The sequence below is a fragment of the Panthera onca genome, chromosome D3, assembly GCF_046562875.1.
Source record: "Panthera onca isolate mPanOnc1 chromosome D3, mPanOnc1 haplotype 2, whole genome shotgun sequence".
Lineage (NCBI taxonomy): Eukaryota > Metazoa > Chordata > Mammalia > Carnivora > Felidae > Panthera > Panthera onca.
In genome coordinates this window covers 25,555,577-25,580,928 of record NC_138350.1, presented here as the reverse complement: position 1 = coordinate 25,580,928, position 25,352 = coordinate 25,555,577, and the positions used below count along the sequence as shown (strand labels likewise).

Genomic DNA, 25,352 nt, shown 5'->3' with positions numbered 1-25,352 from the left:
TATCTACTTTATGGTACAGTCCCTGAAGTCCAGAGAAATCGAGGTCACAGCCCTGGCACATTGTGGGGCTAGAATTACAGTCCAGTTCGGTCTCCAGAGCTTATACTTGGGCGACCTCCCGGAGGCTCGATGAGTAATTTAGGGCCAGAATTTCACCCTGGACTTGGTTTCTCGAGTCTTTTCAAAACTGTAGATGTGATCCTTGGACTCCGTCTAGCTGGTCCACCTACAAGAAGTGTTGTGGTTGAGGTCCCCAGTTTGGGCTTAGGTTTAGTCCATTTAATGACGGGATCAAGAATTATTGTAAATGGAAAGTTAACTGTGCAGTGGCCCCGAAAAATCAAAAACTTCTGTAATTGAACAGATTACCAGTGCCCGATTTGAGTTCCAGCTTATTCGCTGTAAGAACACAAAGTTGCATCTCATGTCACAGTGTTCTCAAAACCTTCACGTGTTCTTTCAGTATTTGTAGTAGTTCGGATCGTCAGGGGACAATGTTGTCAGGAAGCATCAGTAGCTGCCATGCGGGCAGAGTCAGAAAGCCATGGGGGCAGGTGGACCCATATTTGGCTCCGATTGTGGCCAGTGTCATCATCTTAGAGAGCTGATCTGCATTAACCTATTGTGTTTACCCTCGCTGTACTTTCCCTTTCCAGAATTGGGTTCTGATCCCAAGAATCATAGGCTCACAATTCATGACAAAGGTCTGTCCGGGCAACACTGAAATTAACCCTTCCCAGAGACTGGTTTGGAGACCCCCTCATAGAAATCTCCAGTACCCTCACAGCGTGGCTAGGTGACCTTATGCCATCAGACTTTGGATTCCGGATGGTGGGGCTACTGCTGGTGCTGGACCCGCCTGTGAAGGACCAGCGCCCCTGTTCACTGTCTGAGAGCAGCCTTCCAAATAGAACTTGTTAGACAAAGAGCTCTGGCGACAGTGCTGATCGTGGGTCAGTAATGATCATGAGTGATCCAGGAGCACTTTCTGAGCAGATTCTCAGTGAGCATAGAGATTAAAGGCCCTGACGTGGATTGAGTTCTTCTGTGCCAGGACTGTTCTTAACCCATCACGTATATGTAATCCGCACGGCAACCTTGCGCAATGAAGTGTTATCTTATCACCCATCTTGTCTGGGAAGAAGATCAGTGAGGGGTGGACAGGTTGGAGGGTGTGGCTTTTGCAGGCGCCCTTTCGGGCTGCGTCTGTGCAAGCCCCCATGAGCCCCCTCTTGCTCTTCTTGATGGAACAGTGCACACTTGGATCCTTAAGGAGGAGCCCAGAATCGACCAATGGGAGGGGATTCGAAGTTGCAGAAGAGTGCATATTGCAGTTAAAACAGTTGTCCTCCCAAATCTTTCAGCTTCTGAAAAGCATCCTCACATTTGCTTAGCCGGGTCCTCTGACCTGTTGGTAGCCCTTAAAACCTGACACAGCGTTTCTCTATCTTTTTTGCTTTTTAAAAAAAATTTTTTTAAGTTTATTTTAAGAGAGAGAGAGTGGAGGGCAGGGGGTGGGACAGAGAGAGGGAGAGAGATCCCAAGCAGGCTCTACACTGTCAGTGCAGAGCCCAACGCAGGGCTTGATCTCACAAACTATGAGATTTTGATCTGAGCTGAGATCAAGAGTCAACCACTTAGGGGCGCCTGAGTGGTTTAGTCAGGTAAGCGTCCAACTTCGGCTCAGGTCATGATCTCCTGGTTCGTGCATTTGAGCCCCGCATCGGGCTCTGTGCTGACAGCTTGGAGCCTGGAGCCTGCTCCAGATTCTGTGTCTCCCTTTCTCTGTCCCTCCCCTGCTCACATTGTCTCTCTCTCTCTCTCTCAAAAAACGAATAAATGTTAAAAAAAAAAAAAAAAGAGTCGGATTCTTAACCTACTGAGCCACCTGGGCGCTCTGGATTTCTCTGTCTTTTGTACCTGCCGGCTTGTGCCCCTCTTCTTCCCCACTCCCTCAGGGTCTGTCGCTGACTCTGTGAGTAAGTAGCCCCCACACTTACCATGTGTCCGCCCAGGTCCTCAGCACAGAGGGTGGCACCACACAGGAGGGATGTCCATCCCTTCTGGTCCGTGGCACCACCTGTAGGTGCCCGCTTATCGTCCCCTCCCCCACTTCACCTCTGCCCCTTGCGCATCCTCACTGGAGCTCTGGACCGGGCAGGAGACCCCCTAGCCCTCCATCGCGGTAGTGCAGGAAGACCAACATGGTTCAGATTTCTCCTCCCAGACCGGACCTTGCGTTCTCTCACGTTTACCTCATACTGTCATTTGTTTATATTCCCTCCTACACTAACGAAGACGGAAACGGTCGATTTCCCATTGGGTGCTGCATGGCTCACGTTGGGCGGGATCCCCATCGTCCCCTCCGCCTCCTTTATGGCCGCTGCCATTTAACAAATGGCGTCTGAACCCCTTGTCGAGCTGTTGACATTTCCTAAGGTGGGCATGCCCCCCTAACTGCGTGTACACTTTCTTCTCCCTAGTGGCACACATGGGTACATGGCTCCTGAGGTGCTGCAGAAGGGGACGGCGTATGACAGCAGTGCTGACTGGTTCTCCCTGGGCTGCATGCTTTTCAAACTTCTCAGAGGGTGAGTGAACCGCATCCTTTTCAAACTGCTGCCATGGTGTGTCCCGGGATCAGAATCCAGACTGGTTAGACATCACTGGGCCTCACATCCTCTTCGGTCACACGTGGTAACCTGGATGGTGACCCTGGCTCTTCCTGCCTCGTAGAAGGGAGAGCTTTGTGCCCGGAAGCTTTTAGGCAGAAGCTTACAGGTTCATATTTTTGTTCCATGCCAACACATTCAAACCTAAAAAAAAAAAAAAAAAAAAAAAAAAGACTGCTTTGAAATAGCCCCATCGAGGACCCTGATTTGGGAGCACAAGTGTTATTTTAAGATGTGAATCACTGAAGAAGGTAGGATACTTTTTCTTCCGCTAGGAATCAGTTACTCATGATTGTCTCACCCACGTCATGCATTTTGAGGGTCACAAGAAAGGACCCAAGATCCAAAGCAAACTGATTTTAAAAGCGTGCATTTATTTGTAAGCATGCTGAAGTTAATTTGTGCCTTTTTTTTTTCTCGAACACAAAAATGAAACTGCGTAATTCTGTGTTTTTAATTAATCGGTGTTAGTTCTCAGCCACCAAAGATGGTGAAATAGAGCGGAAGGATTATGAAATGAAAGCACTGTCAAAATATGTTCTCCCTTTGAACACAACGATTATGTTAACACTTCCATTAATGTTTGAGAATTTGCAGCCAACTGGAGTGGGACTCTTGAAGTTTTGCAAATATGGTTTTGGTTATTCCTCATTCACAAAGATACAGAAAGCACTTCATGTTAAAATTTCCTGGTCAAGTTTCCCCCTCTCATGGTTCTGCTGTGAAACGGGTCTGGTCGTTTGCCGGGCTTTTCACATTTCCACGGGGAAGCCTCGTGGAGCACGGCCACATCTTCTCATGGTGTTTAGCACATGCCTCAGGGCGGCCGGATTCCATGTTTCCCCCCAGATTAGGTTCCAAGTGCCCTGGCTGCTTCCCCAGGACCCTGGTAATCGAGTTGTTCTCTGCTCCCGGTTTTCACTGGGGAACTTAAATTGTGTTATTTCTCAGAGAGTCTAGCCCTGTTGGGCCTTAATTGAATTACTGTATTTGTGGAGCCTGGATGGGCCTAATTCACGTCATCGGACTCGCTGACCTAATTAGAGAGTTTCTGCAGGACAGACCAGAGAAGACCACTTCCCACGCGAGATGTGGGGAGTGGGAAAGCCTCCACACGCGTGGTGAGTGTGTGGAGACGCGCCCGGGTCTCTGGACATCCTCTGGAGATGGGGTTGGAGGTGCGGAATCCACACTCACAAAATTGTGAGATGATAAAATTCTGTGCATTGGCGAAACCATTGCATACGCCAAGTCCAGATTCGAAAATCAACAGTAACATGTCACAGGGGAAATGAAACCTGCAAAGCCAGGCATTCAGGGCTTTGTTCACTTCTTTAGTCTGTTTATAATAACGTCCATGTGTGTAGATTGGGGATGATCTGGTGTGACACCGCTTTTAAAAAGACCAGAATATTTAATTACTAACAATATGCCAGCAATGTGATTTGGGGCTAATAAGGTGAATCCGGGGGCGCCTGGGTGGCTCGGTCGGTTAAGCATCCAACTTCGGCTCAGGTCATGATCTTGCGGTCCGTGAGTTCGAGCCCCGTGTCGGGCTCTGTGCTGACAGCTCGGAGCCTGGAGCCTGTTTCAGATTCTGTGTCTCCCTCTCTCTGACCCTCCTCCGTTCATGCTCTGTCTCTCTCTCTCTCTCAAAAAAAAAAAAAAAAAAAAAAAAGCATTAAAAAAAAAAAAAAAGTGAATCTAGCTGTATTTAGCCCCAGTTCAGATTGGGAGTACCGAATTGGGAGGTTTCATTCTTCATGAAGTCCGTGATCGGGCCTGGTGGGGAAGTGTGGCTTCCTGCCCAGAGGAGTCCTGGCTGGCGGGAAGACATCCAGAGGGGTTCCCCAAGGAGGGGATGGATGAGACGAGGGGACAACGGTGACAGACCTTGAAACCATGGCTCCTATGGAAAGGTAGGAAGAGCTGAGTACAAGGCTTAGGGGGGCCCTAATGGCTTCTGGCTGGTGGAGGGTCCATCGTCAGGGAGGGGCTATATGCATGCTGCACTGCAACCAGGAGCAGGCATTTAAGGAGGGGAAAGATTTCACTTGGACACAAGAATGCCCACTGGAGCATTTGAAGGAGTGTTGTACCTCACAGGTAGTGAGGTCCCCGTCACTGCTGGGGGACCATCCCTTGAGTCTGGCATAGAAAGAATCCTTCCAGTGTATAATAGATAGGACCAGATGAGTCTTCCCCAGTAAGATTTATGATTGTTTTTAATGTTTATTTGTTTATCTTTGAGAGAAAGTGTGTGAGCAGGGGAGGGGCACAGAGAGAGTGGGAGACAGAGAATCCAAAGCAGGCTCCACACCTCCAGCACAAAGCCCAATGCAGGGTTTGAACCCACAAACCATGAGAACGTGGCCTGAGCCGAAATTGGATGCTCAACTGACTGAGCCACCCAGGCGCCCTGGGGTTTATGATCCTACGCTATCCTTTGCATTCCTTGTTTGGAAGCCATTCACGGGAAGGACAGAGCACTGAAACCGAAGGGCAGGGAGACGTTGTTTGATTGATGTGATTTCGAGTAAATTTGGTAAACATTTATTGAGTACCTGCGATATGCAAGAGGCTGTGCTTGGTGCTCTGGGGAGAGGAAGGGAGGGAAGGAGGAAGCCACATCGGGTCCTTAAGGAGCTGGCGGGAGAGTAGAGATGTCTACACCCAGGAGCAAGGCCAGCCGCAGTGTCCGGGGGCACAAAAATGGGTCCCAGGGCTAACTTGGGAGATCGGGGCCAACTCCACGCAGGAGATGCTCTGTGAAGCGAGCTTGAAAGAGGATGGCGATTCCAAGACTGGGGCAGAGTAGACACGTTTTCTTCGGGGAGCAGACAACGCTGGGCAGTTTGCCTTTCGCCAGCTGTGATCTGGGCGGGGCGGGTCACTGACAAGAGGATGGAGAGTGTGCTCGGGGAGAAGGTTGAGGAGATTGGGCGGAGATCGGAGAGGCTAGAACACTGTGCCGGGGAGTTGGGGCTTTGCTCTCGAGGCCCCGGAGCCTGGAGGCTTTTATGCAAAGGAGGGATACAGCTGGGGTGTCTGTCAGAAGAAGGTGACTGGACAGGGGGAGATTGGGACAGGTGCAGGGACCCAGGCGAAAAGCCAGGAGCACTCAAGCTAGCCCTGCAGCCCCGGGACCAGGAAGGGGGCAAGTGGTGGACCTATCTTGCTACGCTGAGGGGTGGGGGTGGCAGTTGCTGTTTTTCCGGATGGGTGCTCAGATACAGAAGCTAAGGGGTCGGATTCGAGGTAGCTGGGGCGAGAGTGACGTCATTACCAGAATCCGAGGTTGTAAAATGTCAGTGGTTCCTATTAAACTGATGTTTATTGAGGGACCTTCAGAAGCAAAACACCGTACTGGGGTCAGTAGGGGAAGGGGCTGTGCCCAGGAGGCTTCATCCCCTTCAGCTGCAGATGAGGGGACAGTGTCACCTGTTCCACTTCACAAGGTCATGTGTGGGGAAGACACGGAAAGTATGCCTGGAAGTGACCTATTCGGTTTTCACTGGCCGCCTAGAAGGGAGCCCTGAGCAGCTAGCTGGGTTTTTTTCCGACACAAGGGGCTGAGGAAGCAAGGCAGCAGGGCAGGGGGACGATGGGGAGAGCACCAGCCCACAGGCCCTGCCCCCCTGCTTCCTGGTGTGCTCACAGGACAGCCACGGTTCAGGTCCTTGCAGAATGGACCCGATGCCTTGCCAGCCGCTGCCCAGCGCTCGGCCACCACCCCAGGGGCGCTTGGCAATGCCCGGAGACGTTTTTGGTTGTCACAGCTTTGGAAAGGGCTACTTCTGACATCTGGCAGGTGGGGTACAGGGATGCTGCTAAACATCTCCCAGTAGTCAGGACGGGCCTCGCTGCCCCAGCAAAGCGTTGCCCAGCCCAGAAGGTCAATGGCACTGAGGATGAGCAAGTCTGCTCTTAGCCTGTCTCTTCCTTCCCATGCCCATGCAGTGAGGTTGAACAGGTGGTCACCAACATTCTGTGGTTGAATGCTTCCTTACATGGACCCGTGTGTCCCCGCTGCCTCTGCTGAAACACTGGTCTGCAGCCCCCACTTTGACTCGACACCCTAGGAGAACACCACAGGGCCTGAGGGAAAGGAGCAAGCTGTCCCAGCTTGAGCTCGTGTTCTGCACCCCTGGACTGACAGTGATGGACCGAGCCGTTCAGAAGCCATGTGTCCGGGAGGTGTCACTGTTTCCCCCTCAGATGACTTTGTCTGGTATTGAACATGTGTCCTTGTTGCAAATGTGTGGGATAGCTGTCATGATCCTCCAACCAGATTTCAGGTGTCTGTTAAGGAAAAGAATTGATGTGACAGTGGCTTTGATCCTAAACTTGTCACCACTGATGGTCTGTCCCCGAAGCTGTCAGATGCAGGGAAAGAGCCTGGACGGTGCTCTGGGGACAGCTGAGCTCTGCCCGAGGTTACTGAGATTGTTCCTGTATGGAAGAAACAGGGAATGTTTATAAATATTTTGGCAGCTACTGGCTTAGGTGCAAAACTCCTATTTGACGTAACGTATGATCTTTTTCATATTCTAAAATTAATTTTTGGCTTAAGAGTTTTGAATCACTCGTACTTAGAAATGTACTGCTTTTGAGCTCATTGTTTCACTGAGTGTGATGTGTGTGTGTGTGTGTGTGTGTGTGTGTGTGTGTGTGTTTTCCCAGCATTTCCGACATCTTGAGCGATTTCCCAACCCTTTTGGGGGAAATTTGCAGCGCGCCCACTCGGTCTGTAATTCACAAGCCACATCTGACCACCACACATGTGAATTTCATTCCCGCCGCACTTCCCGGCTGCAGCCAGCGTGTTGCACGCCCTGCAGGGAGAAGCGGCCGCCCTGCTAGCTGCCGGCGGGCCGGATACCCTCCCCTATTTAAAGCGGCTGCATCAGGGAGCGGAGCAGCTGCAAGGCACACAGGATCTGTGGGTATCACGTGCCTGCCTCAGAGCGGAGATCGTTACCGTCGTAGGGTCTCTTTAACGTTTTCCAAAATAGACACAGCGTCTTTGGCTTTGTGCACAAAGAATAATCAAGACTACATTGGAAACAGATGTGCAGCGCGATTTTGAACTTGAAAGACCAAACTTTCTCAGCGCCACGAGCCCAGAACCGAATCGCTGAAAAGCATTTCCGACCATTTTGTATGCAGTCGGGCACGGACTAGCTATGTTTCTAGCACGGGACCGGGGCAGGGTTCATGCGCTGGAAATGGGTTTGGCCCCACTGACTTTAACTCCGCTCCCCCCTGCCAGCCTCCCTCTGGTCTCATGAAAGACGTTTTAAATTTAGCACAGAGCATTTCTGTCAGAACACAGCAGGCCTTCTCTGCAAGGGTCAGGGCACAGCCCTTTCCTTCCGGCGGCAGACGCAGGCAAGTGCATGGGGGTCGGGAGCGGGAGTGGGGTCCCCCGGCACCGCACACAGGAGCCAGACCGGCAGGAGCTGCCACAGTGCCGGGAGATCCGCACACAGTCCCTTTTCATGGGTTCAGGGGCTTTGTGGGGTGGAAACAGCCATGTCCAGCAGAGAGGCTAACGTTTTAGTAAGATTTAATAAGCGTTTATTCTTTTTTTCTTGAACCATGAACGTGTTAATATCTCTGTGTCTTTTGCAGAGGAGAGTGATACAAGTAATGGTTTTTTTTAGATGTTACTATCTTATAAATAACAGATACCATTTGACAAATGCCATTTGTTATTATATCCTATTTGCTTTTTTTTAATGTTTACTTTTGAGAGAGAGAGAGAGAGAGAGAGCAAGCATGAGCACGAGCAGGGGAAGGGCAGAGAGAAAGGGAGACACAGAATCTGAAGTAGGCTCCAGGCTCCAAGCTGTCAGCACAGAGCCCGACATGGGGCTTGAACCCACAAACTGTGAGATCATGACCTGAGCCAAAGTCAGACACTTAACGGGCTGAGCCACTCAGGTGCCCCCATTATTTGCTTTTTCAATGCAGTAATTTTACATTTTTATTTTTGGACACGAAGAGGTTGAAAAGGACATTTCCAGCCAAAATCTAGTTTAAAGATTAGCGTATGTTTGCTTAACCCTAATTCACCTTGCTTTATATTTTATTACTTTCAAGAGATGGAAATTACTTTCTATTCTGTTGCATGATAAGGAGGAAAACAAAGCATTAGAGTGCCCTCTCTTGTACGAAATGAACATTAAAATCCTGAAAATAATAAAGGCTCTGAAATGTAATAATCTTTTCCAAGAGATGATTCAGTGCAGACTTCTCTAATTCAGCAGGATGGTCAGAGCGGTAGTAATACGTAGTGAGTGGACAAATACAAGGTTTAGTTCCCTTCCTAAATCACATTCATTTATGTGCTCAGTATTCTAGTCCACTGAAGACACTTCCAAATATTTTATAGAGTATCTTGCCTCTGATTATGTTATATATGCCTTAGAAATAAATCTGTAGGATTTGTAATTTTATGGGCCTGTCTTGCTATCTAAGAAAACTCTGTGTGTGTGTGTGTGTGTGTGTGTGTGTATCTTCTTTAATTTTCAAATAAATAAAGAAGGCCAGGATTTTGTAATTTGCATGTTTACTGCAAACTCTTTTGATAAGATTTCCTTTATTTTATTTTATTTTATTTTTTTTTCAACATTTTTTATTTATTTTTGGGACAGAGAGAGACAGAGCATGAACGGGGGAGGGGCAGAGAGAGAGGGAGACACAGAATCGGAAACAGGCTCCAGGCTCCGAGCCATCAGCCCAGAGCCTGACGCGGGGCTCGAACTCACGGACCGCGAGATCGTGACCTGGCTGAAGTCGGACGCTTAACCGACTGCGCCACCCAGGCGCCCCGATAAGATTTCCTTTAAAAGCCAGCTTCTCTGGGGTTTTCACAACAGGGTAAAGAGGAAGAATGATTTGTTTTTACACAGTTTATCCAGCAGGCATTTGTTGGATAAAGTAAGATTCATCTTCATGAAGTTCACGAATGACTGCTGGGTCAGCCCCCTCCTGCATACTGCCGCTTACTACCGGCACCTCCATTGTTTTGTTGTCCCCTTCGCTGTTCCCGAGATGCGACCTTAGGCCCATTTACAGATGAAGAAATCGTTGCTGATGGTTTCCATGACTGGCTCACAGCCAGTGAACACCCAGTCACGACCTTGAATCCAGGTCTGTCGACCGCTAGATTTGGGGCTCTCCCAAAGTAAAACATGAGTGAGCAGCTCTCACAGCCATGGATGGCCTGGGGGCACTGGGTTAGTTTCTGTCTGTTATCATCAAAGGAAGGTATTGCTTAAAGTTACGGGGCTGTTCCCCTTGGTGTGTTTTGTTTCCACTACAGTTCTCTGTGGGTTTTTTTTGTTTTTTGTTTTTTTCAATTTTTTTTTAAGTTTATTCATTTTTGAGAGAAAGAGACAGAGTGTGTGAGCAGGGGAGGGGCAGAGAGAGAAGGAGACACAGGATCCAAAGCAGGCTCCAGGCTCAGAGCCGTCAGCACAGAGCTCGACGCGGGGCTCGAATTCACGAACCGTGAGATCATGACCTGAGCCGAAGTCAGACATTTAACCGACTGAGCCACCCAGGCGCCCCTCTAACGATATTTTAAAATATCTCGGGAAATATGTTTGCTGGTCAGCCCCCCTTTCAGAACCTAACGCACCCCAACACCAGTGTTTCTCTGGAAATGGTAAATGTGTATGGCTTTGGTGTTTCTGTCGTTTCGGATGAACAGTGACAGAACACAGTCCTCTCTGCAGGTGTGAGCCGGGGACGCGTGTGTGCTGAGAATCCCGATACCACATCATCACAGAGTGTTGTTCATTTCCACAGGCACAGCCCTTTTAGACAACACAAAACCAAAGATAAACACGAGATAGACCGGATGACTCTCACCGTGGTAAGGAGACTGAAAACTCCATTTTTTTTTTTAGTGTCTATTTATTTTGAGAGAGAGTACGCGTGTGAGCAGGGGAGGGGTGGGCAGGGGGAGAGAGAATCCCAAGCAGGCTCCACACTGGCATTGTGGAGCATGATGAGGGGCTGAAAGTCAAAAACCATGAGATCATGAAATCCAGAGTCAGACGCCTAACTGACTGAGCCACCCAAGTGCCCCTAAAGACTCCATCCTTAGTCGCATGACAGTGTTTATGTTTCAGTTCATTGTAACCGGTGTAAAAACTTGCCTTCTTAAAACAAATGAGCAGAGACACAATTCGTAGAGGAATTCCTGATTGGAGATTTAGTGGGAATAGATGCCAAGGCAGAAATCAAGGTTTGCACCCCATCAGTAAGAGAAAGATACAGGAAATCAAGAAGTAAAGTGAAGAGATCAAAGAAAAGGAAAAATTGCTGAATGTAGAAGAGCGAGGAGACCTTCTTGTCTCCTGACCTGGTCCCCTGGCAGGTTGATTGTCATTGAAAATGATTAGTAATCGGGGGGCGCCTGGCTGGCCCAGTCGGTGGAGCCTGCGACTCGTGATCTTGGAGTCGTGAGTTCAAGCCCCATGTTGGGCATAGAGATTACTTGGGGGGGAAAAACAAAGAAAGTGATTAGTAAGTTTCCCATTTCTTTGGAGTAAATATTAATTCGTGATGACTCTTCAGCTTTTAACACTCTTCATCCAAGAAATGGCCTTTAGGTCTGGTTGGGTGTCGGGGCCCTGGTTCCAGGGAGCGTCTTCGAAATCGTGTTCTTTCTCTCCCCCAGAACGTCGAGCTCCCGGAGGCCTTCTCCCCTGAACTTCGGGCCCTCCTAGAAGGCCTGCTCCAGAGAGACGCTAGTAAGCGGCTTGGCTGCCGTGGAGGCGGGTAGGCCCTTTTTTTCACTCTTCAGTGTCAGCATCATCACACAGAATACCTAATGGCGATTTTCAGTATGTCACAGATCATTCCTAGCCCCTAAAAGTGTCCCGTTTCGATCTAAGCGGGGGGAAAAAACCACAGGAGAAATACACATGCTGTCCTTAGTGTTTTATAATTAACGAATTGAAGGAGTCATTAACTTTTGAACTTTAAAAATCGATCATGTAGGTGGTGGAAATGAATCCTGATGTCTCGAGGTTCATCTGGTGACGTTTTCCTAATTACGTTTGCAACCACGGCAGCTCAGGACCCCGATCTGGCCGCCGCCCATTTTCGCTCACGCGTAGCTGGCCGGCTGCTGTCTTGAACTCGCTTTCCAGCTGCTGTCCCTCCACTGGGTGAAAAGGACAGTAATACCTGGAAAGCTGACAGAGAAGGAAATGCCGACTTCCAACAATCCAGTCTCTCCTCACCCCCGGGCTGGCTCTTCTTCCCATTTCATAGGAAGCAGCTTCTAGAATGAGCAACAGGGTAGTGAGAGGTACATGAGTAAGTCACGGGGGTGGAAGGCACAGCACAGAATACAGTCGATGGGACGGTAATAGTGACAGTCTGGTGACAGGTGGTAGCTGCAGCATAGCGAGTAGACTTGTATCATTCCGTGTGCACCTAATGTAACACCGGCTGTACTTCAACTTAAAAAAAGTTTGGAACAAAAAAGAAACAACTTTTAACCATGCGTGGTATGAGTGTATGTCCCATATGTATGCATACGTGTATTTTAGAGTAGCTTGTATGTGTGTATACATTTTATACTGTATATTACACGTATATCGTGTAGGTAGCTGCGTAACGTGCTCATGTGCGTACTTTTTTTTTCAAGTTTATTTATTCTGAGAGAGTGCGCACATGAGTGGGGAAGGGACAGAGAGAGGGAGAGAGAGAGCATCCCAAGCAGCCTCCACACTATCAGCGCAGAGCCCGATAACCAGAAGATCGTGACCTGAGCCGAGATCTAGGGTCAGATCAGCTTGACCAGCTGAGCCACCCAGGTGCCCCTGCACACTTCCGTCTTTATTAATTTGAGAGATTATCCATGCCTGCTGATACAGATGAAGATTTAGCTCTTTCAGTACTATCTCTATAGCCTTCCCTGTCCACCACCCCTCAGAAGAATTGAAACTCTATGTTTGTTTAACCCGTGCGGTTTTAAATGCTATGCTTACCCACTTGTGCCTTGTCCCACCAACTACAAACAGGGTCTTGAGTCCCTACTTTAGAAAATGAGGGTCTTGGCATCCCTGTCTTGCACTGTCCTCTTCTGTCCCACTGACTGCTTTCTGTCTCCGTTCACTTTTATTTTCACCCGGTCAGGCTGATCCAGTTTGCCCAAGCCTAGCCTGGAGTGGCCCTCACTTTCGTTTGCGCTCTATATGAGATCTCCATGTGTATGTGTGGGCTTTCACTTCCGACTGATTTTTTTTTCGGGAAGGGCTCAAACCCACTAGCTTCGGTGACAGCCGACTGCTTGGTTTGTGCTACTCAGCACCCTTTCTTCTGACCTTTTCTCTTGTTGCCCTCCTGGTTTGAATCTGCTATTTACTTGATCCCATGCCTTCTGGGGAGCCCCCATCCCAACCCTCCCCCCGATTAGCTAGAGAGTGTTCTCAAGGAACTCCTTCAGAGAGGGGGTGCGAGAGGTAAACTCTCCGTGTTCCTACACATCCAGAATGCCTTCCTGCTGTCCTCCAACTTAACTGCTATTTTGGCCAGCTGTAGAATTCTAGATCGATAATAATCCCCCCAGATCTTTGGAGATACTGCTTTATTATGTACAATAAAGCTGGTCTTGGAACTCCATTATCACTTATCACGTCCAGCACCGAGACTCCCGTGGACCGTGCAGGCTTGGGGAATGTTCTTCTGCTTGGGGAATACTGTTATTTTATTTATTTGACATTCGTGCTCCTCCATTTCCTTGGTTAGCTCGCAGAATTCCTTCTAGGTGGCTGTGGGAGCTTCTAGAAGGGTCATCAATGCCGCTGACCCTGTGTATTACCTGTATCTTTGCTTTGATTCTGTTCTATTTTCTGATGGCTTAAATTTCTAATCTCTCTTCTGATTGCTCTTTAAAATCTTTAGCAGGCTTAATTTCTTTCAAATAGAACCTTTCAGAGGTTTCCCCCACTGTAATAGAATAAACACCTAGCTGTAGGTGTTTTGGGATTAGATACGGAGAAAGAAAGTATGGTGTCTGTGTGTGTGTGTGTGCATGCACACGTGTGCTAAGTGTTCCATATACAGAGCTCAGCCTGTGTCTCCAGCCTGTGGCTCACCATCCCCCCTTCCCCACCCCCTCCACACCCCCCTCCATACACACTGTGTTGAGCCTGGAGCTCAGTACCTCTGCCTCCCAGGAGATAGCTTTGCCATTTCTTGCCAACAGTCCCGGCTCCTACGTCCACGCCTGTCCTGTCTGCTGACGGTTCCCCGATGCGCTTTGTGGTGCATGTATGTCTCCATGTTCCTCTTCCATCATTTTAGCGATTATTGGGAAGGAACAAAGCAAAATGCAAAGGGACACCCTTTAACTTGGATGTCATGCATTCAGTGAACACTTCCTGAACACTCCCCTGAGTGCCAGCCACTGTCCTAAGCGCTGGGGCTCAGGCCGTGCACAAGGTAGACACAGCCCAGCCTTCCTGGGGCTTATATTGGGTGGGGGTGAAGGACATTGTGGAAACGATCGAATAAATAGGATGATCCCAGACAGCGAGAAGAGCATGAGTGAGATCAATAAGGCAGTGCTGTCGCTGAGACCTCAGCCTTGGGAGGAGGGCGGGGAGGAAGGATCCCCACCGGAACTTTGGACAAAATGCCTTATTGTGCACAATAAGGCTGGTCATGGAGCTCCGTTATCATTCATTATGTCCGCCACTGACAGTCCCATGGAATCAAGCTTCCCCGATGCACAAAAGCAAGGAGGCTGGGGAGCCAGGAGAGGGAGGTCAAGAGCCAGTCAGAGAGGCGGGGGGCTCAGGCAGGTCCTGCATACCGTGTCCCTGGACTTTTGCTGTGAGTACAACAAGAAAGCCTCCGGAGAGTCTCGGGCAGGGGCGTGGGGAGATTGTTTGAATGAAAAGGTGATTTGGGGGCTGCAGGGTAGAGTTGGGGTTGCAGGCTGTATGGCCCGAGTGCCGGCTGGGGCAGGGGGCAGTTAGAGTCATTCAGGGAGCGGGGCGGGGGCCGGATGGTGGCAGTTCGGGACATTTAGCATCCCCTCCATAATCAAAGACCCCACTGCCCCCACTGGGAATCGATTGTCTTGAGGATCGGGGGCAGTAAGAAGTACCTCGCCCATGACTTGGCGAGGGCTGGACCGTGGAGTAGGGGGGAGGTGGGGCGTCGAGGGTGATCCGGCTCATTGGCCTGAGACAACAAGTTGTGAGAGGAAGTCGGTTCTACCGACCTTTCGCCCCATCGAGTGGTCATGCCAAGTAGCCAAGTAGGCACCGGGTGGGTGGGCGTCCCGGTGTGCAGGACAAGGTCAGAGCTGAGGACACAGATTGGAGAGCTGTCTGCAGGTTCAGGGCACTTAAAGGCCCCAGCAGGGTGAGGTCACTCAAGGAGTGAGAGCAGAGGAAGGGGACCGAGAACCAGCCCTGGGGACTCTGCCAAGGGACAGGGCTGAGGGGGACCCCGGGCAGAGCTGGGGCGAGAGCCCCCGGTGGGGCACAGGGGCCGTGTGTATGTTTCCCCCACATAGGCTTTCCTCATGGGATACGGCCCCTTTTCTTCTGCATAGACTGAGCTTTAATGGTGATCTCTGGGCAAGCCTGTTTCTTCAGTTTATGAGGAGGTTTGGTGTGCACTATGTTCCTAGATTTCTAGTTTGCTTCTAAATTAGTATCTGGTGCCTCATATGCCTGCCGTTTGATCTAAGATGCCTCATAGACATTTGCTGTAAACCTCCTCAGTGTGAAGATCTCTAATGTAATTCTTACTTGAATCGGTTCTCATGATGACAGAATCCCATGTATTGGTACATCCGTGACAACTCCTAGGTTCTCTTAAACTGAAATGCACATCCTCAGTCAATTACCATACGGGATAAGCTGCCTGGCCTCCGCATCCAGTATTTCTAAACATCCCGTGTTTCCTGTGTTGCTTTGAAAGAAGCCTATTTTCCTTGCTTACTTAAAGAACTGAAATAGTCATTCCCCCGTGTTCTCGCACTAGGAGACAGTTTTTTGCAAAATATTCCTTAGGTTTGCAAAGGCACGCTCACCACTGATGTGTTTCTTCCACAGGGCACAGGAAGTAAAGGAACACGGCTTTTTCAAAGGCATCGACTGGCAGCATGTCTACTTACAGAAGGTACTCTCTCTGGGACCCCACGCTGGGCACTGCCACCCCCATGCTCCCCACTTCCTGGGTCCATCCCCCAGGGCCCTGCCCCAGCCTCCCACGGCCGCCGGGTCATTCTTGCTGCCATCCAGCCGACTCCCTCGGGGCCCGCTTCTCCCCTGGTTTCCCTAGTTTCAACGTTGTGAAAACATCTGCAGTATAAATTAACAGATGCTGAACTGCAGTTGTTATCTGATGAATTCAAATGTCCAAATAACTGAGACGCTTTCAGCTTTTGCTCGTCTTTTTGACTTCCTGTCTCGATCCGTGACTGTGTCTTCACACAGCACCTATCGAGGGACGACGAGAAAAGTTGGTCGCAAATTTACGCCTGCTTTCTAGCCCAGCACCACACAACTTTTAAGGATCAGTGTGACTGGATGTCAGCATAACTCCCTCCCCTTAATTTGGAGATATTTTTATATTCCCATTGGTTCGGGAAACCACCCCCAAATTAAGGTGTTTTTTTTTTTTTTAAATGTTTATCAGCTTCCGATTCGTTTTTGCATGATCTCAAACAGTCCAACCGTGGAGGGCTGACGCTCTGTTAGGCCCGCCTGATGTGAGTGAAGGAGTGAGCTCTGGCGTAGCTGGCATTGGCCTCCGGACGTCTGTGGGTGTGGAGCCCTGCTCCTGGCCCCCAGCGAGCAGAATGTGGTGCCGCGTTGTCTGAGAGATCATGTTTTCCCAAAGTTCAGCTGGCGGCATGTGCAGTCTTGAGACTTCATTGTATTTAGCGATGCTTTAAGACCTTGGACATGAATCTCCCCCCGCCCCCCCCCCCCCTTCAGTTTCTCTAAAACCTGGGGTCTTCTCTTAGGGCTGTTCCATGCAAAGCTCCTCTGTGACATATGTGTTGTGACGGGAATGACCTCGGCTGGAGTGTCCACAGAATTCAGCCTGTTGGTATCCTGCACCATGTTCTCGCTGTAGAACGATAACGTGGGTCGAACAGGCCGTCAGGTGATCTGATAACTGAAACCTTCCTGTTTGGATCTTCCAGTACCCTCCACCCTTGATTCCTCCCCGGGGAGAAGTCAACGCTGCCGACGCCTTTGACATTGGCTCATTTGATGAAGACGACACCAAAGGCATCAAGGTACACTTGTGACGTTCGCCTGCAGGTGCTTTGAAGGGTGGGGAGATTTTCGTCGGCAGTCAGACGGGTGGCTGTCTTCGTATCGGCTGGCTCTGGGATGTTACCAGTGAACGTCCACACATTTGAAGGATGTAGCCTTCAAGGAGCTAAATTAGAAACTATGAAAGCTCTCCCCTGGCTAATCGTTCTGTTCGATAAGCTGCACGGTGGTCAGTCTCTTACAGATTTGGAGGTACTTGCAATTGAACTAGATCTTGCACGTACGTGAAGCAGAGAAAACAACTGCGTGATAGCAAACACACTTTGCCTGGCGCTGGAGAGCCAGCCATCTTAATCCTTTTAAGTATTCAGATCTCCCCGCCTCAGGATGAAAAGAGCAAACAGCCTGAGCCGTTTTGCATTTGTCAATCAAAAGTGGAATAATCACTGTGGTGGTTTTTTTTTTTAACATAATCCTCTGCATTTTTCAAACTTTTGTTCATATCATTATGCCTCTCAGTAGACAAGGCATAATTACAGATGGTGAGTCATGGGAGAAAATCATCCTTTTCAGGGTGCTAAGTCAGAGCGTATCACCACATGTCGGCTCATGTCTGCCCCCACCTCCCCAGCTTCCCCCAGGACCTCCCCATCTCAGCTCAGCTGCCTCATTATACCCTGGTTGTGTAAGCTCCCCCCTCACTTTTCCTACCAAGCAGCTCTCCCCCACCCCCCCACCCCCCGCCCCCCGTAGCAGGCCTCAGCCCTGCAAGCGCACGCACCTGTGAGGAGCTGTAGCTAGGGACACGCAGAACTGGAGCCAGTGGGGCACGGGGACAGAAGTGGCAGATACGTGGCTGGAGGATGATGGGAAGATTGCTGGGGAGAGGAGGGAAACCGGAGACCGAGGGCACTGGGACCAAGGAGTAGCAGCCGGTTGGAACTGGCTGTGTCGGGAAGGAGGGGCGGTCAGGACCAGCTTCCCGGGAAGGGGAGCTTGGGCGAAGGGGAAGCCGAGAGGGCCCAGGCCACTTCTGTGGTCTGGTGCGATGGCCGCCCTGGGGGACCGTGGTGCAGCCAGTGCCCAGACGCGTGCCCCACCAGGCGGCGTCTGCAGCCTGGACGGACGTTCGAGTCAGAGGCTTAAGTACCGCTTCACGGCCAGGCTTGGGGCAACAGGGTCCTTTAAAAGGATTACTGCCGTCACAATAGAGTTTTGTCACCATCACGTGTACTACCGTCTACGAAAGAGTGCCAAAAATAAGACGGCTATGATGTGGCAGCCCAGAGACATTTTTGGGGTTAAAAAGGGGTCCTCATACTTTACGTTTTGTAAACCATAATCGAGGCTCTGGAGTCCCGCAGACCGGGCTCACATCTGCACTTACCAGCTGAGTGACTTTGGGCCATTCAGGCAACTTCCCGAGCCTTGGTTTTGTCCCCTGTAACTGGTTTGGACGCCCAGGTTTCCCTGAGGTAGCCTCTCCAAGCCTCCCGACAGGTAGTCCGTGCCTAAACTAGGAGCTCCGATCAGTGTGGTTTTCGTGCTTCGTGGCCAAGAGCTGAGGACGATGTCGCTCGGGATGAGCAGGGGCGTGTGGCCAGTTGACTTCCCACGCACAGATAGGATACTTCTGAATCTGTTGCCTTGCTAAGGATGTTAAATCGTACCTGTCTTGATTTCTTAAAATAATAAGCTTCTTGATTGCGACCAAGATCTCTACAAGAACTTCCCCTTGGTGATCTCCGAGCGCTGGCAGCTGGAAGTAGCAGAAACCGTTTATGAAGCAGTAAATGCAGACACGGATAAAATCGAGGCCAGGAAGAGAGCTAAAAATAAGCAGCTTGGACACGAAGAAGGTAAAATAGCCAGCGTGTCTCAAAGTATTTCCAATGCGATGAATTTCTTAAAATTTCTTGTAAAGCTGAAAAAGTATTTGGGTCATAAAGTACTTTCCAGGGGTGGCGGGGGGGGGGGGGAGGGGGGTGGGTGCCATAAATAGTTCTATGTGGCTTGGAAAAGTGCAGTATAATATTTCAAAGCCTTTAGTCAACGTATAAATAAAGATGGTCAGCATCATTGTGACAGTGAGTCCTCTGATCTTGGAGCCTTGAGGGTGAGCTGACAAGTATCTTCCCTGAAAACTCGTACGGTGTCAGGAGCAGGCCCGGCTTCATGGGAGTGTGACCTGGGCCACCTCAGAGGGCACCCCCCTGGGCTGAACACTCTGCGGCCACCGTCTTGGCGTCCTTAATAATTTTTGAGCAAAGGGCCTACGTTTCCGTTTCTCAAAGTATGTGGGTTCGGGTGGGGAACTTGGCACACATATCACTTGTCAAGAGATATCAATGGATATAATTACAGTTACTTTACAAACAGCAATAAAGTGGGTGCCTGGGTGGCTCAGTCAGTTAAGCGGCCAACTTCGGCTCAGGTCATGATCTCACGGTCCGTGAGTTTGAGCCCCATGTCGGGCTCTGTGCTGACAGCTCAGAGCCTGGAGCCTGTTTCGGATTCTGTGTCTCCCTCTCTCTAACCCTCCCCCATTCATGCTCTGTCTCTCTCTGTCTCAAAAATAAATAAACGTTAAAAAAAAAATTAAAAAAAAAAAAAAACAGCAATAAAGTTACCAAACCGCCTTTTTTTTTTAAATTTTTTTTTTTTTAACTATTTTTTATTTTTGAGACAGAGACAGAGCATGAACAGGGGAGGGGCAGAGAGAGAGAGGGAGACACAGACTCCGAAGCGGACTCCAGGCTCTGAGCTGTCGGCACAGAGCCCGACGCGGGGCTCGAACCCACGAACTGTGAGATCATGACCTGAGCCGAAGTCGGACGCTTAACTGAACCACCCCGGCGCCCCACCAAAGTGCCTTTTTATTTACAATATTTGAGTGCCCGATGGGGGATATCCAGAGTTGCACGCACGACGCCAAGTATCAGACCAATCAGCCGTTCTTAATTCAGCGAACGTGGGCACTCTTGCTTTTCCGCGGACTTTATGAATTTTGGATGTCTGAATCTGTTGTGGTTGATGGGGATGACATCATTTCGCTTTAGCTCCGGGCAAAGACTGTCTCTGAGGCTGATGTTATATGACAGGAATGACCGGAACCAACTCCATTCTGTTCTCAGTTGCTTGAAGGGGGGCATCTGGATCCAGGCTCATTCGTCCCGTTAAGAGTTTGCCAGTAGCATCCACCACCTGCCCAGAAAAGCATGCCCGAGCCTGGATGAATCCCTCCTTACGTAAAAGCCACCTGAGTACACACCATGGGAGCAGTAGAGCCCCATAAGTGTGCTCCCCTCCGTCCTCCAGGGAGGCAGGCTTCATCTCTAAGCTGCTCCTTAGCACGTGCGTCCATGGACATCACTCTGGACTCTTTGCTGTAGCAAATTAAAAAAAAATTTTTTTAACGTTTATATAGATTTTAAGAGATGGAGAGACAGAGTGTGAGTGGGGAAGGCGCAGAGAGAGAGAGGGAGATACAGAATCCGAAACAGGCTCCAGGCTCCGAGCCGTCAGCACAGAGCCCGATGCGGGGCTCGAACCCACCAGCCGTGAGATCCTGACCTGAGCCGAAGTCGGACGCTTAACCGACTGAGCCACCCAGGTGCCCCTGCTGTAGCAAATTTTACACGGCAGGTCACATCCATGGTAATTTGCTCCCGGGAGGGCCATGATGTCACTAGGATCTTGACAGAGTGGACCCAGACAAAGCGGACCTGAATGACCTTGCCCAAATGTCTCATTGTAGCGAGAGCTGCAATCAGAGCATCTAGCAGATTAGCGAATTTACCCTCATATACAAGCGATTGATGTGGGCATCGCTGGATCTTGGTTGAAGATCTCCAGTCACTGTACAGAGCAGTACAGTCTAGGCTTAGGTCTCTGAAGTCGACCCGCGAGGCTTCCACCATCGATATACTTTCGCAGCGCAAACAATTTTCCATTAAAATGACAACTCCAGGGAGCCCACCCGATCCCCTCGTCCCCTCCCTCCTTGGTTCTTTTCCCTCCTGCGTGCGCCGCTATGTGGGTATTACTTATCTGTTCATCCTCGGGGTCTCCTGTGAGGACCATAGCTCCCTGAGGCCAGGAGTCCTGTCTCCTGTGGCACCCAGCGTGCCCAGAACAGGCGTTCCCTTCGTAGCTGTGGAAGGAATAGGAAAAAGAGAGAGTGAACTTTAGCCCAGTCACGAAAGCCTTTAAAGAGTCAAAGCCAGCCACTTAAAATGAACCTTTAACCAAAGAGCGAAAGACAGTATTTCATTCTAACAGCGTGATCAGGACTCAGCATGAGTGTGAGTTGGTCTGTCTGCGTAACCATGTATTTGAGGCATAAATACAACCTTAAGGAGTAAGCAGTTTTGATCCTCGTGTTACCTCGGCTGCTTGGTAAGTTCCTTATTATTATTCACAGGATTGAAGGGAGAACCCCAGGCCCACGTAAAGGCAGAGGTACTTTGGGCAGCACTCGAATCGAACTCCTCTCTACTCTCCCATTCTTGCTGTCACGCGTAACGAAAGAATAGTTTGGGAACAAACCTCTGTCCTCTCTGAGCAGTCAGGGAACATCACAGACGAATCCGAATATTGAGGAACAGCCACTTACGACGTCAGCAGAGAGCCAAAGAGACCCGTCCTTGTGATCCCGAGATAATGGTTTATGGGACATGTTTCCGCTCATAGAAACTTGACTTTTCCAAAGAGTGTGTCATTCTTCTGTTGTTGTTGTTTCTGAGAATAACACGGGCGATCTGTTTCGGAGCCCATTTAATTCGTGGCTATTTTATATTCCTTAGATTACGCTCTGGGAAAAGACTGCATCATGCATGGCTACATGCTAAAACTGGGGAACCCATTCCTGACTCAGTGGCAGCGTCGCTATTTTTACCTCTTTCCAAACAGACTTGAATGGAGAGGAGAGGGAGAGTCCCGGGTGAGTCTGAAGTGCCGTCACCAGCACGTGCTTCCAGCGTCCCGAGTGCCACATGGCTCTCGTGTCGCAGGGAATACGCCGCGAAGCTCCGCGTAACTGTTTTAACCTGCCCACGTGAGATTTTGGTGTTCAGACTTTAGCTTTTAACCCTCGAGTCAAGGAAGGATGTTGTAACATCTGAAAATAGAACGTGAGAGGTCAAAACAGCCAGGTTTGAAGAAGGGCTAGAGAGCAGTCAGGTAGGTCAAAAAAGAGGGGGGAGAAAAGAATCTCGGACCTTGGAGTCAGACGGAGGCGTGTAAATCCAGAGCTCAGAGAAGAAGATCCAACGCCCATGACACAGCCCAACAGTTGTGGGTCTGCCTGTACCCAGTCTCCCCTTCACGGGGCCTCCCCTCGTCAGGCCCAAATGCAGCGAGCCGGGATGCTGGGCGCAGAGGTGAGGTCACCCCGCCACACTTCCTCCGGTGTCCGTTTTGTTGGAAAATTCTAAGTGACTTCCATTCCGTAAGCAGGAAGATACCCTCGGGTCGTTTCGAGGGCTCATGTTTGTGAACAAGGTAGAAAGAAATTTCTGATCCCCACTGTCCCTTTAAGCAAGGCAGGCAGCATTTATTAAGCGCCTACTGTGTGAGGAGTGGAGGGCTTGTCTGGAGCTGGCAGCCCAGGCGTAAGGGACACTTCTGCTCTCGGGGAGGGAGTGGCTCGGCTTCTGGGGCCAAGGAAGCAGGACGGGGGTCTCACGTATAGTCGATGTGTTGTATGTGTCCGCACACTGCCCATCAGTTGTCCAGTGGTGAGAAGTACAGAAAAGAGTGACCTCTAATCTTGTTTGTTGGACTTTTTAAAATCCCTGTGGGTAAAGTGGCTGCTGAATTATGAGTGACTGCTGTCGAACATCACATCCCGTTCAAATGCACAAGACCTTCTCACCATTACCAGTGCCAGGGGGCTGTCTTCCAAAGCCAGTACATCTGGGCTATGAAGTACTAAGTCTCTGGGGGTCCTGAATTATAACTCAGGTGCTGGTATTACATAATATGTATTATGTTATATAATATTATACTATAGATATGTGTTACATATAGTATATGTATTTCACAAATCTATAAACTCAGCACCCAAGCTATAATTCATGTATATTAGTACGATGTAATCTTTCCAGATAATGAGTGGCCCTGGGCATATGACGTATTTACAGTTAACCCTTAAACGACGGGGGTTGGGGTCAGGGCTGTTGGCCCCTCATACAGTCAACAACCCACATATAACTTTTGACTCCCCCCAAAGAACTACTAATAGCCTGCTGTTGACCAGAAGGCTTACCGATGACGTAAACAGCTGATTAACACAAAATGTGCCTGTTATATGTCTTATATGCTGTATTCTTACAATAGAGTCAGCGAGAAGAAACAAAACGTTATTAAGAAAATCATGAGAGAAAATGCATTTACAGACCTGTCCTGTATTTCCTGGGGAAAAAAAAAAAAAGAAACCATATCCGCGCGGAAGTGGACCCACATGGTTCAAACCCGTGTTGTCCCAGGGTCAACTGAATTCTGCTGTCTACTGGGCAGTCTCTGTGGCGCACACTGAAAGGAAATTGTCTCACTTTTCAGGATATTTGAAAACTTTAAGAAAAAAAATCTTCCCTTTTTTTAAACACATGGGATTCAGTAAGTTAGCTTGCTTTCAAGAGAGTCAATGTGTAACGTGCTGTTTGAGAGCTGTCTAGGTGTATATGGATGGATAGGTTCGTAGGTATAAATCAGGTAATATAAAACGTGAGCCTCCACGATGGTGCTTTTCATTTAGGATTCCTGGAGTATTTATCCAAAAAAACATTAAACAGTCAGGTACTCATGACCCTATAGCAGTCACCTTAGGCCATCCTCTTATAGACCCGGTGTGACCATCTTTTAAGGATGTCACCTGGATTTATTACATCATTTTGATATTTGCGAAAAATCATTAGCTTATAAGCCAACATTGCTAGACCTTCCCTGGGCTGCCGTGTCAAAAACAGCCCACCCCATTTGCTCACGTAAGTCACACGGTGCTTCATTGTCTGCTTACAGCCTGGTCGGTAGAATTCAGATGGGCGTGCGACACAGAGAGGGTACGTGTGACTCACGGCCGCTCAGAAATCAATTCTGCGTGAGAGTTATCGAGATGTTCCTTTCTTTGCCGTTTCCTCCGAGATGCCGTAGTTTAAATTTTGTGCGTGTTTCTTTGTAGCCATTCCCCCTCGCTTCTAGAATATCCTCAAAGAAAGAAAAAGACTGATTTTTTTTTTTTTTTACTTTTTCTTCTGAGCTGATAGTTTTCCGTATTATTTATCCATTGAATGGAAGAAGTTGGGCAATAGTGTGAAGTAATTTGTCATTTTTTTTTTTTTTATGACTAGCAAAATTTACTGACGATGGAACAGATTCTGTCTGTGGAAGAAACTCAGATTAAAGACAAGAAATGCATTTTGTTGAGGATAAAAGGAGGGAAGCAATTTGTCTTGCAATGCGAGGTGAGTTTTTTGGTTTTTTTTTTTTTTTAAAAAACATGTCCCTTAGGTGCAAGCTTGGGCAGCTATACATATGTCCAGTGAAGATGGCTGCCTGGGTATGAAACCTCTGCTTAAATCCATGCTTTATCACTTACTTAGCAGGAAAGCCCCGGGGTACCAGGAGCTCAGCAAATTAACAGTTACCGTCAAAGATATGAAAGTCAGAAAATGGCAGGAGGGGAAGACTGTGGAGTAATTGGATTGCCCTATCTGGAAACTGTCCACTGTTTACTAGGGGTCTATTTGTCATCGAGTCTCCCAGTTCTTTTTTTTTTAAGTTTATTTATTTTGAAAGAGGATGAGCAGGGGAAAGGCAGAGAGAGAAGGAGAAAGAGAGGGAGAGAAAGAGAGAGAGAGAATCCCGAGGAGGCCCAGCCTTGTCAGTGCAGAGCCCCGTGTGGGGCTCGAACTCACAAACCATGAGTTCCTGACTGGAGCCCAAGTCAGACACTCAACTGACTGAGCCACCCAGGCGCCCCTGGTCTCCAGGTTCTCCTCTTTCAGCATGTTTGAGGCTGAGGCTTGGATGTTTAATCAAATGCAAGATACCAAAGTGACTCCTCTAAGGGGGAATGCCGTCCTTCTCGCTCCAAAGTTCTACCGTAGCCCAAATTTAATTCCTCTGAGGTGCTGGTGTGTGTGTGTACGTGTGTGTGTGCACGCGTAGGTGCGGGTGGGAGGTGGGGGTGTATGGTATGTGTGTAGGCGTGGGGGCGGTGTGTCTCGGGTGTGGAGGGTGGTGGGGTGTGCGCGGGTGAGTGGGGGGGGGGGGATGTGCACGAGAGCATATTTAGAGAGAGAAACCAGCAGTAGATGCCCAGGCCGTGTGTTGAGTAACTTCACCGCCACAGGGCCCGCGTGAAGGTGCTGGTTAATCTGTCAGAGCTCCCCCTCAGGTATTA

The 25,352-nt window shown here is 49.3% G+C and overlaps 1 protein-coding gene across 2 annotated transcripts in view; it reads left to right on the top strand.

Annotated features, from left to right (window-relative positions):
• Window positions 1–25,352, top strand: part of GRK3 (G protein-coupled receptor kinase 3) — a 131,711-nt gene that overhangs the window by 100,114 nt on the left and 6,245 nt on the right. For both annotated transcript variants that reach the window (XM_078435582.2, XM_078435583.2), the window contains 8 exons: window positions 2,484–2,591; window positions 10,491–10,557; window positions 11,368–11,468; window positions 15,773–15,839; window positions 16,873–16,968; window positions 18,645–18,807; window positions 21,754–21,890; window positions 24,298–24,411. In XM_078435582.2, coding sequence (XP_078291708.1) covers window positions 2,484–2,591; window positions 10,491–10,557; window positions 11,368–11,468; window positions 15,773–15,839; window positions 16,873–16,968; window positions 18,645–18,807; window positions 21,754–21,890; window positions 24,298–24,411 — 853 coding nt within the window. The remainder of the gene's footprint in view (window positions 1–2,483; window positions 2,592–10,490; window positions 10,558–11,367; window positions 11,469–15,772; window positions 15,840–16,872; window positions 16,969–18,644; window positions 18,808–21,753; window positions 21,891–24,297; window positions 24,412–25,352) is intronic.